The sequence below is a fragment of the Oryza brachyantha genome, chromosome 3 (assembly GCF_000231095.2).
Source record: "Oryza brachyantha chromosome 3, ObraRS2, whole genome shotgun sequence".
NCBI classification, from domain to species: domain Eukaryota; kingdom Viridiplantae; phylum Streptophyta; class Magnoliopsida; order Poales; family Poaceae; genus Oryza; species Oryza brachyantha.
Window position 1 is genome coordinate 28,591,467 of NC_023165.2, and position 12,334 is coordinate 28,603,800.

General features: G+C 43.2%; 2 protein-coding genes across 2 annotated transcripts; one reads left to right on the forward strand and one right to left on the reverse strand.

Moving 5' to 3' along the window:
- The first annotated feature begins 2,530 nt into the window (after positions 1 to 2,530).
- On the forward strand, positions 2,531 to 3,440 carry LOC107303817. The gene has a single exon (XM_040522332.1). The coding sequence runs from the start codon at positions 2,770 to 2,772 to the stop codon at positions 3,142 to 3,144; it is 375 nt and encodes a 124-aa protein (XP_040378266.1). The 5' UTR covers positions 2,531 to 2,769; the 3' UTR covers positions 3,145 to 3,440.
- A 6,827-nt stretch (positions 3,441 to 10,267) lies between these two features.
- On the reverse strand, positions 10,268 to 12,020 carry LOC102717609 (mannan endo-1,4-beta-mannosidase 3-like). Its single transcript, XM_040522431.1, has 3 exons — positions 11,735 to 12,020; positions 11,423 to 11,617; positions 10,268 to 11,335 (listed from the first exon to the last, which is right to left on the reverse strand). Exons 1-3 carry the CDS (start codon positions 11,975 to 11,977, stop codon positions 10,397 to 10,399), a joined length of 1,377 nt encoding a protein of 458 aa, XP_040378365.1. The 5' UTR covers positions 11,978 to 12,020; the 3' UTR covers positions 10,268 to 10,396.
- Between the last annotated feature and the right edge of the window lie 314 nt (positions 12,021 to 12,334).

Below are 12,334 nucleotides of genomic sequence, written 5' to 3' on the forward strand. Positions count from 1 at the left end.
CGTACGCTGCGACCAGATTGCCAGCCAGGGGAACTACCGGCACCTACTCACTTCTACTCCATCGCGTAGTAATACGACAGATTGCCAGCCAGCTCCCTGAATTAATATTCAAATTCGCTCTTAGTTTCTTCTACCTCGGGTAATTAATACAAGTGATTTAATTATCTTCTTGCTTGTGATGTGGATGTCACAAATTTGCCGGCCAATCTATCCATATTTTCGTCGTGAGAAGTTGTGGTTGTGGAGTGCCGTGGGATGCTAACTGCATAGTTCTTCATCATCATCAAGACATCAAGTAGCCAGTGTTTCAATCTTCCGAGTAATCTTTAATTAATTTACCCAACCAATTTAATGCTATTAATCTACCCAAATTTTCAATCTAACAGTTCTTCTGAAATTCAGAAGCGCATACACAAAATTAGCATTAGCAGCAGATGCATGTGCCCATATGTGATGGATCGAGCTTGATTAATTAATTGATCTTGGAAAGGAAGATGATGACACAGACTAAATTTTGTTGTTTTATCTTCAAAGCCAAGTGGAGATTTCAATACTGCAACATCAAATTCAGAGTAGTTTCTTTCACTGAATCCAGGAATATCATGCAGAAACAACTATAGCAAGCCTGAAGTTTTTCAGCTGGTTGCTGCAACGACTGGCCAGAAATATAACGAACTTTGGAGGTGACATGTCTGAGAGAAACACCCACTTGTATATATAATTTCTACGTAGCTTTCCTCAGGAATTCATCTGTATATAATCCACCTGTTGCAGGCAAGAACCTTCTTTCTAATTTCTAAATCACGATCAGATCGACAGCTACTGGTACACTGTTCCATGCTTTGGGCTTCACTTGTGACACAGCCAGATTCCGTTTTACCTTTTCATATTACAGATTTCAGCCGCATGAATTATTTGTAATTTTGCCCCAAAACTGCACTGTGTTCACTTAATTAAAGCTAGAATATATATGTTCTAAGAAATTAATTGAATTTCCCCAATATGCTGGACATTATAAGGTCCTAATTACAGGCCAAGACTTTTGACTTGGAAAATTAAAGTTTCAACCTGAATATTAGCAGCCACAACATTTCGCTTATGTTCAAGCTTATAAGCTAAAATTTCAATTTTTAACATAAATATTTTAGGTTTTTTTTATCGTAGTCTATTTTCCATCCTTATCACTAAGCACATAATTATTTTTTAATTTACAAATATATCGTTTGATGTTTTCAGGAAAGCCAAATGATAACGTTAGGCAGTCCTCCTGCACTAACATACCAATGTTGTGTATCATCATTTCTTCCATCAAAAGTTCATGGAAGAAGCATTCTATCCCAAACCATCTTGACACAATCACGACCTTTCAAAAGTGACCGAGATTTACTGGTATTTTCGTATAGTAACTGATAACTCAACCCTTCCTTTATTTAATTTTCTATCAACTTTTCTATCCATCACCCTCCTCTTTTCGTTTTACTTATGCTTATAAGTCAAAAAATTAAATTTTCAACATTAAATTTAGAGTTGATTATGAGATTTTTCACCAAAGTTTTTTTAGCCTTGACTTTTAGATCAATAATAATACGTATAAAAAATTTATTTATAAATTATTATTTATTTATAAATATACTATTTAACTTTTGTCTGTATCAACCCCCGATGTATCAAGAATCCAACTAAAACGACACTTTGGGTGGGGATAGGAAAGGGCATTCATGTCATGCTCCATGTAACGGTCCAACGGTTCGCCCATCTCCGTACGGCTTACATAAACAAATAAGTTAAGCCACCAAAGACTATTTAGACACACAAACGCTATCATTTTTTTCTGGGTCTTGTGATTTTGTGCTCAACAATTCGATTCTGAAATCTCCACTGAAATGTAAATATACAAGATGTTATCTTTTCTTCAGAAATGCAAGAAAACTGTAGAAACGGGAGATTCTGAAATGCAAAAAGTATAGTACTAGTAGTCAACAACGTGATTCTGAAAATCTTTCTGCTCTGTAGCGAATGCTGGAGGTGCCCTGTATTGCCCTCCCTGTTTTATTTTTAGTTTCTTTTTTTAAATAGGCTGCCTTAATAAAAAAAACTGACACATAATGAGGAGGTCATGGAATTTTGGTAATCTTTCAGAAATTTCTTATCATTAGAGCTGCAATAAAAAAATTCTTAGTATTTTTTAAACAAATTACCCTTAAGCAAAGCATCCTTTTCACTGACAGCATCCTGTTTCCTTGTATGGTTTAAGGTTTAGTATGCAGTTACTTGTACATGCAAACTGCCACTATTTCCTCAATTACGCAAGAATTATCCTTTTTGTTTGCTGCTACAGTAGTAGAAAACACAAGCTACAAGCTACTACTATCAAATGTGGCGCCATGTTTTTCTTTTTCCAACCAAGCAGAAAGCGCAGCTCATCTCAATCCAAAGCAAGTAAAACCATTAATCAAGTCAATTTAATTCATTTATTAGCCCATAAATCAGAATGCAAGCAGAGAAAGTCCAAGGAAGCATAAAAGCCGCCCACCTCTCTCTCTCTCTCTCTCCACTCCAACCATCTCCCGTTTCTCTCCTCTCCACCGCCGGCGAGCCGTCGCGGCAGCCGCAGCCACCGCCTCCTCCTATTAATTCTCCACTCGACGCAGCAGCCAGAACGCAAGATCGCGGCTGAGTTGCTTCTCGCTCCATCCAAGGAAGAGAAGGGGCAGCAGCTGGGAAGAGGAGAGCCAAGAACCCAGGCTGAAGGCTGTGGCGTTGCCTGCCATGTCCGTGTCCGGCGTGGCGGTGAAGGCGCCGGTGGCCGCGGCGGGGGCGCCGGGGGCGTGGCCGTACGTGGAGTACATGGCGCGGTGGGAGAGGCAGGTGGAGCGGAGGCAGCTGTTCCTGCGGAGCTACCACTTCTCGCGCGACGTCGAGCTCTCGCCGCGGGCGCGGGCGCGGCGCGTCGTCTGGGCGGGGCTGCGCAGGCTCCGCCGCGCCGCCGCCACGGGCCTCCGGAGGCTCCGCGCCCGCCTCCGTCTCTGCTTCGCCTGGGTGTCCCGCCGCCGCGGCCACCGCCGCGGGGCCCGCTTCCGCTACGGCCGCCTCTCCGTCGCCGCCGGCCACGCCCCGGCCACCGCGTCCGTGTGCTTCTGGTAGTGAGCCCTAAGCCGCAGCTGCAAGAAAGCCAAAGCTTATAGGTTGGCGAATGGCGATGCGTCTTGAACAAGAAGGCAATCTAAGCTCGTTGCTGCTTGGATTTTTTTTAAAAAAGTAAAAAATTAGCCGGTAAAATGTTATTACTAGCAACTTGTAGTATTATTCTACGGAGTCAGTGCTTGATTACTGAGGATAAACTGGGTGTTTATTACCTAAGGGGGATTGGTTGTGTTCATGTTTTTTGTTTTGTTCTTTACTTTTGATGGTGAATGCACACTCTACTCCTTGTCTAAATATTCCATCTTGTCTTTCTTCTCCTGCCCCCATCGATGAATGAGCCGTGTATTTTTCTCATTTTTTTCTGCATTTTTTTCACTTCACCTCTGTTCTTCAGGTCGGTTTGATTTGACCTCTCTGTATGTAAATAAAAATCAGCCTTGTGTTTATGTCCGTGTAACTACGCATGCATGTGCATGCAGTTTCAGGCAAAAACCACACCTTTTTTACTTCTTCAGAAACTGTGAAATCTTTGAGGCCACTGTGCCAATCAATCCAGTATCAATCATGCAAACAAGATGAGAAGAACTGGAACATGACAATGGAAAACATGCCTGGCCGGTGAATCTTCTCAGTTGCAGGGACCAAAAAAGAACGGAAGCCCAAAGTCTGAGCCCTAATACTAAAAAATATTGAGAGTTCGTTTCGGAGTAGGTGAGGCGAACCACGCTTCGTGTTTCAGGCTTTTCAGCTTTATTTCAAGTGCGTGTCGCGGTCAAAAGGCAGCAGCAGCCAGCAGCACAAGGAGAAGAACAACTGAAGAAGAGATAGATAAGCAATGGTTGCAAGGGAAGACGACGCAAAATTGCCGATGTGGCATCTTTGATTTCTGCCTCCCTTTGAGCTTTGGATTGGCTGAATTCAGCTTCACTGTGCTTGTTGAAAATAATACTTCTCTAGAACTTGTTAGGATTGCAGAAACACTCTAAAAAACCACTTCTTTCAAAGCAATTTTCTGTGCTTCTCCTACAAATTTTCCTGCAAAACAAAGAGACAGTAGAGTCTGTGAAACATAAAAGAAAAGAAAACAAGATGAATTGTGGCATATTTAACTCTGGTTTCAGTCACTCCCTGCCTTCACATAAACCATCACAATAAAGGATCTGTGCAGTACAAGCCTGAAGACTGTCTGGCGCCACCGTGTCAAGACGCCTTAATAACTGAAACGCAGTGGGTTAGTACTACACTACACTGTACTGACAGGAAGTAATTCATCACTAGTTAAAACTGACGAATCAATTGATTTACTGTTGCATGCATACACTCCACCAAGATCAAATAGTAGCCTTAATTTAGCCGTGTATGTTACTTCACCTCCTCCAGGAGTGGACTCAGTCAATTATGCACTGAGAAATCTATCATTAATATCCTGGCCCATATGTCAAGTTACAAGTCCAAATGCCGGATTAATCAAGTCAGCATTGCCATCCTCTTAAAGCAGCACTCTTTACGTTTAAAAAACAATTATATCTAGATTTGTGGTTAGGAATTATATACATCATGGAAGGAAGCGACTCCTCCATGTCAAGACGATTAGGGTACTTGTACACTGTTCTATCTACAACATGAGATGATGAGATTAAGCTTGAGGGATGGTCCCAGATGCATGTGCCATCTATTCTCTGCGTGATCTTTTATTGCCTCATCTCTCTCTGTAATCTGCTTAACATATTTGCCTAAGCAATATGATTTGTTTGATTCTGGAATGTGGTGCCATTGTCTTTTCAAAAGCATGATTGAGCAATTCGACATGGACGTTTTCTTGCTTTTCTGATCTGAATGATACTAGGACGGATTGTGATGTTTCAGACTTTCAGTGTGGGATGAAATTCAGGTAATCATACTTCAGTACTGGTCGGAGTACTTCGGAAACGTTCAGCTACCTCGTTGCCATTGCAGTCAGGTTTGGGGAACCTAACAGAGACAAAATTTGAATCCAAAAGCTGGGAAAGGAAGAAAGCATCCCCGTTTGAATTCATGCATGATGAGGACAGCAGCTCACTTTTTGTGACTGCAGATTAACAAAATCTATATCAAGTACTGCTTTAAGGTGGCTGCTTTAGAAGTTGTAAAGATAAATCCTGCTAGTCTTGTCAGGGAGAAGAGATAGTAGGATCTACCCTTGAAATGAAAAAAGATTGAGCTAGCAGCGGCAATTAGACAGAATAATGTATCAACTGTCTGTTCATTTCTTCTTCCTGATTCAGTTTGCCATCTTTTTTGCTTAATATTTTCGTTTATGCTTATACTTATCAGCCAAAATTTAAACCTTTAGCCTTAAATTTAAATTATATTTTAGGGTTTTTATCATAGTTTATTTTTTAGCTTTGGCTTTTAGATCGATAAGAGCACGTATATAAAATTTTTATTCATAAAATATTTTTTATTTATAAATATGCCGTTTGACTTTTTTTTGAATAAGCCAAACGAACACCCATTGGTCTTCCAATTGCAGTTGTAATCAAATTCATTTCTCCATTCTTGTTTCATTTACTAATCCCACCTAATGAATAATGATACATGAATGTAGTGCACCCATTCGTGCAGACACAGTACCACTATGACCTGTATTTAAGTACCACCATGTAAGTTAAACTGAAGATAAGCATGTAGTTTGGGCACTTCACATGGCTCTCATTTATGAAGCAGCAGTGACAGCAGCAATAACAGAGAGAGATAGAGATGAATGCCCTTAGACATGATCCTGGCAGTTGCTTCTGCCCTCCTTCATCCACGGGTTTCAGGGACCAGGATGATTGATTACTATTCATAATTTGGACCATCTTTGTTTAATCCAAGCTCTAAATACAATCGTGAAACTCGTTAGAAAAAAAATCCAATCGTGAAACTGTTCAGGCTTCGTCTGAAACTTGCGAAGATTTTAACGATTTATGTGAAAGATAAAGGAAATATTCTCTGAAATTCCTACAATGTTTTTGTCAAATTTTGGCAATACATAGGAACATTTGAGTATGAAATACTCCCTACTTCCAAATGATCTACGTAATAGCTTTGTTTTTCTTTTCCAGAATTTTCCACAAAATTTGATGCGTGACGTTTGTTTTATTCTCATATGTATGCTAATTCATCTTAAAATTAGAGATGAGAAGGATAATTCAATAGAAGACAATACATGCAAATTCAATCTTGTTCTTAATAAAAATACAAATACGTAGATTATTTGTGGAAGGAGGGAGTAGCATGTGCAGGACCATCTTAAATACTATAGATATAATCCCATGCGTTGCTATGGAATATCTAGTTAAGAGTACATGGCAAACGAGCTTTGCTAAAATATTAGCAAAAAAATATTGGAATTGAAAATTAAGAAATTGATTGCTACAAGGAAAACAAAAGACGTGCACTTGTACTATTAGCAACTTAGAATATATAAAAAAATTAGAGGGGATTTCACTGTCATATAGAAGTACTTTTCTGGATGCAAGTTCAAAACAGAACAATGCAGGTTAAGAAAAAAAAATTCTTGTTATCTTTGGTATTTTCTGATAAAAATTGAACAGATATAACTAAGGAAAAAGGGAATGAAGCCCATTAAATATACCACGGAAGATCCTTGCATAAAAAAAAACAGTTCTTGAAATTATCAAAATCATTTCTGTGGAACTGCATATAAATAAAAGAACTAAAAAGAAATAAATCACCCCAAATCCTCAGCAATTCAGAATAAGTTTTATTTTCCGAGATACATACAACACCAGGTACCAAGAATTCTTGCCTCCAACTTGTATAGAGTATTAAAGGCTCTAAACGGATATTTTGCTTGCAGATGAATTAGAAACCAAATAAATATAGATCTAAACTTCAATGAAAAATGTGCACCGTTATTTCGAAGATTGTCTTTTTCAGATGAATTTGAAGATTGCTTAACGCAAATCGCAAAAAAAGGCAAAAAATCAAATAGGAGTATTGCTTAAGAAATAAGGGATTGCACGGAAGAGCTCCAGCGATATTCCCTGCAGGTAGTAGTAGAGGATCCTCCACAATCACCTGTCTCTGCACAGGAAAAAAAAACAAAATACACCAAGAAAAACATACAAGCTCATCGTTTTACCCAATAGCTTATAAGCATAATTTAAACTGTAAATTTTAAATTTTGATTTTGAACTTGACTTTAGACTTTTTCCAACGTAGTTTGTTTTACAACATTTGTTTTTTTAATCAAACAACAACATTTACTTTTAGATCACAAAATATACATATATAAAAGTTATATACATATATTATTCTTTAATTGCTAATATTTTGTTCTCAAAGTCGAGGGGAGAATCTAGCAGCAGCTGGCGTAGCCGGACTCCTGTTAGGGAGTGTTTATTCGAGGAAATAAAATTTTTTAAGGTGTCACGTTAGATATTTGACCGAACGTTGGAATTGGTTTTTGAATATGAATGAAAAAATGAATTTCACGACTCGCGTAAAAACCGCGAGACGAATCTTTTAAGCCTAATTAATTCGTCATTAGTACATATAAGTTACTGTAGCACTTATAACTAATAGACTAATTAGGCTCAAAAGATTCGTCTCACGATTTTTCTTATAACTGTGGAATCGATGTGATGTTTAATGCTCTATTTAGTTGTTACATAAAACAGTTCAAATCCTTCCAAACTTCTATGAATTCTTCTAAAACGAATAGACCCTAAATTTTAAGCCCAATCGTACAATGATTTGGCTCGTCTGAATGGAATTCTCTCTCTCTCTCTCTTTTTTTTGAATGGAACAATCTAGTATGGCGAACCAGCAGGACGCATTCTGGTTGAATTGAAGCCGCACGGTTAAGCATCAGCATGTGTTACATGATGTGTATACTCAGTGACCGGCCCATCTGTCACAGAATAGGTAGCAATCCTGGGCCTGGCCCATCCATCGGGAAATATAATACCCCGTTCTTGCCAAATTAAGATCATCTTTGTCCCATCTTATTTGTCCTAAAATAGGTTTATTTTTAAATAATTATTGCATTAAAGACTGTGAAAGTATGGAACAAATGAATTGAAACTGGATAAAGTAAAAACAATTACATTAAGATTTGTTAAGCCTGAGAACTATGGTGTGGTCAATAGTGCTAGCTTGGTTGCAAAGTATACATGCGTTAGTCCAGTCAGAGAGTCGAGGTACCCTGAGAAGCTTTTGCACTGTCTGAAAATTACCGCGAAAACCCAACATGAGAATCATGAGATGCAACAGAATCGTAAGAAACAAAGCAACCGGGAAATGTCAGTGATACCTTTATCCAAAAAATTGAGATTCTAGAGGCTAAAAGCTAGTCGAATTAAAACAACATATGCTCTATTTGTTTCGGCTAATGATTATTATAATCTAGATTATTGATTCAGGTTACTGTAAGCTGGAATAGGGCACCTCCAATGCAGGGTGCTTGGTGAGGTGCTTAACAACATGATTAAGCTAAGCACTATATTTAAGCTAGCACTATATTTAAGCTTAAATATAGTGCTTAGCTTAATCATGTTGTTAAGCATCTCACTAAGCACTTTGTATTCGAGGTGTCCTAAGCTAAAATAGAAAGAAACGATAAAGGTAGATAATTATTGTAACGTATCCAAGGGCAATGAGTCTAAAATCACCCAATAATTAAAAAAATATTTTTGGACGAGCTTATAGGTTATAGTAATTTGAGCTCTAATTATAATAATATATTATAATAATCCATCAATTTGTTTCATCTGTAATAAACAGGACCTTAATTAGAGCAAAGTTGGTCTACATTTGCATCAAACATGCATAGGCTGCCTATACATCGATGCAAACGGTGCCGGGTTTATAAGGAAGAAACAAAAGTTCAAAAACGTTAATGGGCTGAGATTTTGGCCCAACACAAAAGAGGCCCAACTTGACCCGTTCGCAATGGGCCGTCAGCCAAGAAAAGACGCGGGCCGGCCGAGCGCGTCCGCCGCGCCGGCCACCGCCCGTCGCTTCCGAAGAGAGATCGCAGCGGCGTGGCCCGCCTCCGCCTCGGCTCTTCGCCGGGGGGGGGGGGGGGGGAGGACCGCCCCGATCCATCTGCGTCGCTTCCGATCCGGTGCGCCGGCGCCGGCGATGGTGTTGATTTAATTAGCAGCGGACATGGCTGTCATGCAGGTACCGGCCGTTAATTATGAATCACCGGCGTGGCTACCGCGCCGGTGCTCGCTTGCTTCCTTTTCCTCGTGGATTCTTACCCGAGCGTCGCAATCAGCGTGCGTTGGGTTTTCCTTGCGATTTGAGGGGAAATTTTTGCAATTGTTTGGGGATGCAGCAGCGATGACCTTGGAGTAACCTCTCTTCTCACGGCACGCCTCTTGTGTCACCCAAAGGTTAAATTTTGTTTTTAAACTTTTAATTTAACATTCATTTTAGAGTATTTTTATGGTAGTTTATTTTTTTTTAATCAGCATCGTGTACATAAATTTTATTTATAAATTATTCTTTGATAAATATATCGTTTGGCGCTGTAACCCCTAAAACATCTCGCAATCATCGGAGCTCTGAAGGAAATCTGAACCCTTTGGGATAAGAAATCAATCCACCTTGTCAAATTGACCGACAGCTGTGGTAGCAACAAGCAAGCCATTGATGGATGCAGAGGGTTGAACAAGTAGACAGCCACGTAATTAACTTTGCAAACAATTCAATCCCACTTGGAGCACTCCATGTCTAGCTCCCTCATTTTCATTTTTTAATACACGGATGAAGAAAGATGCATGGAGACCACAGCAATTCATCTATTTCTGTAGGTCTTTTATCAGTGATGTTTTACTGTTGACTTCCAAAACAGTGAGCAATATACTGATTAATATTGTGTTAGGTTGAAATGAAGACTTCATGTGGCGCCACTAATCAGTTGGAAGCTAGTGACGTTTTTAAGTAGAGTGCTCTCTTCACTGAAAGCATTCCATGCTATACACAAAGGGCTTTTTTATCGTCTTTAAAAAATATCTAAAGTTATCAAGAATTTTAGTATAAATTTTTATTTAATATAAATTTTTAGATTTTAAGGTATAATTTACCGCAACATACTATGCTTTTTACATTAAAAAGTATCTTAAGGTATTTTTTAGGGACGGTAAAAAAGCTCGTACACAAAACTATGGTACAAAACAGAAGGACAGTCATCTTGAAGCCTCCCTGATGATTTCGACAAGTTACAGTTGCAAGATTTGCCAACTAACAGCTACAGCTATGGACAAGGAAGGCTTGCGTGATGCAAATTACAAAAGAATGATTTTTTTTCTGAAATAAATGAACTGATTGATCTCGACAAAGAGATGAAACGAATCAAGAGCATTCGAGGGAGGCTGACTGTTTCTTCTTCTTCGCCGCCGCCGCCGCTAGGAGAGCTGCCTAGACGCGTCTTGCGGTGCGAGCTCGCCGCCGCCCGGCGGCGAAGCGCCTCCGCGTCCTGGCCGTTGAGGCTGGCCAGCTGCTCGGAGTGCTCGCCGATGATGGTCGCGGCGCGGGTGTCCTCCGGGAAGATGATCTCGTAGCCGTCCCTGAGGTCGTCCATGCCGTGGACGACGTCGTCGTCGAGCAGCAGCTGCCAGAAGGCGCCGCCGACGAGCGGCCCGCCGCGCGCCGCCGAGGCGTAGATGGCGTCGAGCACCACGTCGAGGAAGTAGTTCCTCTGCGTCTTGTCGGCGGCGCAGCCGGCGCCGTCCTTCCAGAGGAACTTGCCGTACTCGGTGACGAGCAGCGGCTTGCCGAGGTAGGCCGCCGTGGCGTCGATGTGGGAGCGCGTCCAGTTCCGGAGGAAGGCGGCCTGCTCGTCGGCGGTGGAGCCCCAGAGCCAGACGTCCGGGTAGAGGTGGATGGTGGCGAAGTCGACGCCGGCGGCGCGGTGCGTGGCGACGTAGTTGGTGCCGTAGTAGATGCCCCACGGGTTGAGCTCCCTGCTCTCGTGCTCGCCGTCGCCGTAGAACCCCTCCAGCCCCGCCGTCACCAGGTGCCGGCCGCCGTCGACGCTCTTCACGTACGGCGCCATCTCCTCCACCCACGCCTGCACCGTGCCGCCGCCGGGGTCGGCGTCGCACCGCGGCTCGTTCATGAGCTCCCACGCCAAGATGGTCGGCTCGTCCTTGTACGCCACACCCGTCACCGTGTTCACCCTCGTCACCACCGCCTGGACTTCATGCAACGCCGCCATGCATGAGAAGATCGATCATGCAAGCTAATTAAGCTCGAGCTCTTCCATTACAAATGTACGTACCTTGACGTGGTTCTTGTAGTAGGACTTGACGACGTCGCTGGTGAAGAAGTCGTCGCCGGCGGTGAGGTTGTGGCCGGCGTCGGCCGCCCACCGGACGTACTGCCGCTTGCCGCCGAAGTCGTCGAAGTTGTTGGTCAGGCAGAGGAGGAGGTATATGCCGTGCCGCCTCGCTTCGGCGATCACGAAGTCCAGCCCCTGCACACAGAATATTCAAACCAGCTGTGAGCTTTTGCGCGCCATTATTTCCACGTGGCAGCGTGATTTCTCGTCGTCGTTTCGAACGATCCGCGACGAGACGGCGTGCGTGATGACCTGGAACATGGCCTCGTCGTAGACGCCCGGCGACGACTGGAGCGGCTGGTCGCCGCCGTCGCTGAAGGCCCACGTGCGGGCGAGGTTGAGGCCGCGCGCCGCCGCCTGCCGGAACGCCGCCGCCACGGCGCCGCGCCGCGCCGGGTCGGACGCCATCATCATCAGCCAGTACGCGTTGAAGCCGCTGAAGTAGACCGTCCTGCCGCCGCCCACCACGAACTGCGTCCCCTCCACGCCCACCATGGCGCCACCCCCACCGTCGCCGCCGGCCGCCACCGCGGCGAAGATCGCCGTGAAGAGGAGGAGGACGTACATCACGGCGGCCGGCCGTGGCGCCATCGCCGGCGTAAGCTGCAGCCTGCAGCACGTGCTTGCACCCTGAACGACGTACGCGCGCGCGTGTCGGCGTGTGTGCCTCGGCTAGCTGATCGCGTGTGCACATTTATAGGGCGCACGGGCATCGCCTAGAACGTGCACGGACACGCGTGTACAGCCGCGCGTCGCCGGCGTGGCCGGTTGATGATCGGCCGGCGGCGTGCATCTCATCGTTTTCGCCCACGAGAATACTGGTACGCGTGCGTGCAGGAGACCGACGACACG

Coding starts and splice junctions, on each gene's coding strand:
- LOC107303817 (XM_040522332.1), top strand. CDS start 2,770: ATGTCCGTGTCCGGCGTGGCGGTGAAGGCGCCGGTGGCCGCGGCGGGG.
- LOC102717609 (XM_040522431.1), bottom strand. CDS start 11,977: ATGGTGGGCGTGGAGGGGACGCAGTTCGTGGTGGGCGGCGGCAGGACG. Junction 11,618..11,734: donor ACGACGAGGCCATGTTCCAG/GTCATCACGCAC, acceptor TTCTGTGTGCAG/GGGCTGGACTTCGTGATCGC. Junction 11,336..11,422: donor ACTACAAGAACCACGTCAAG/GTACGTACATTT, acceptor CATGAAGTCCAG/GCGGTGGTGACGAGGGTGAA.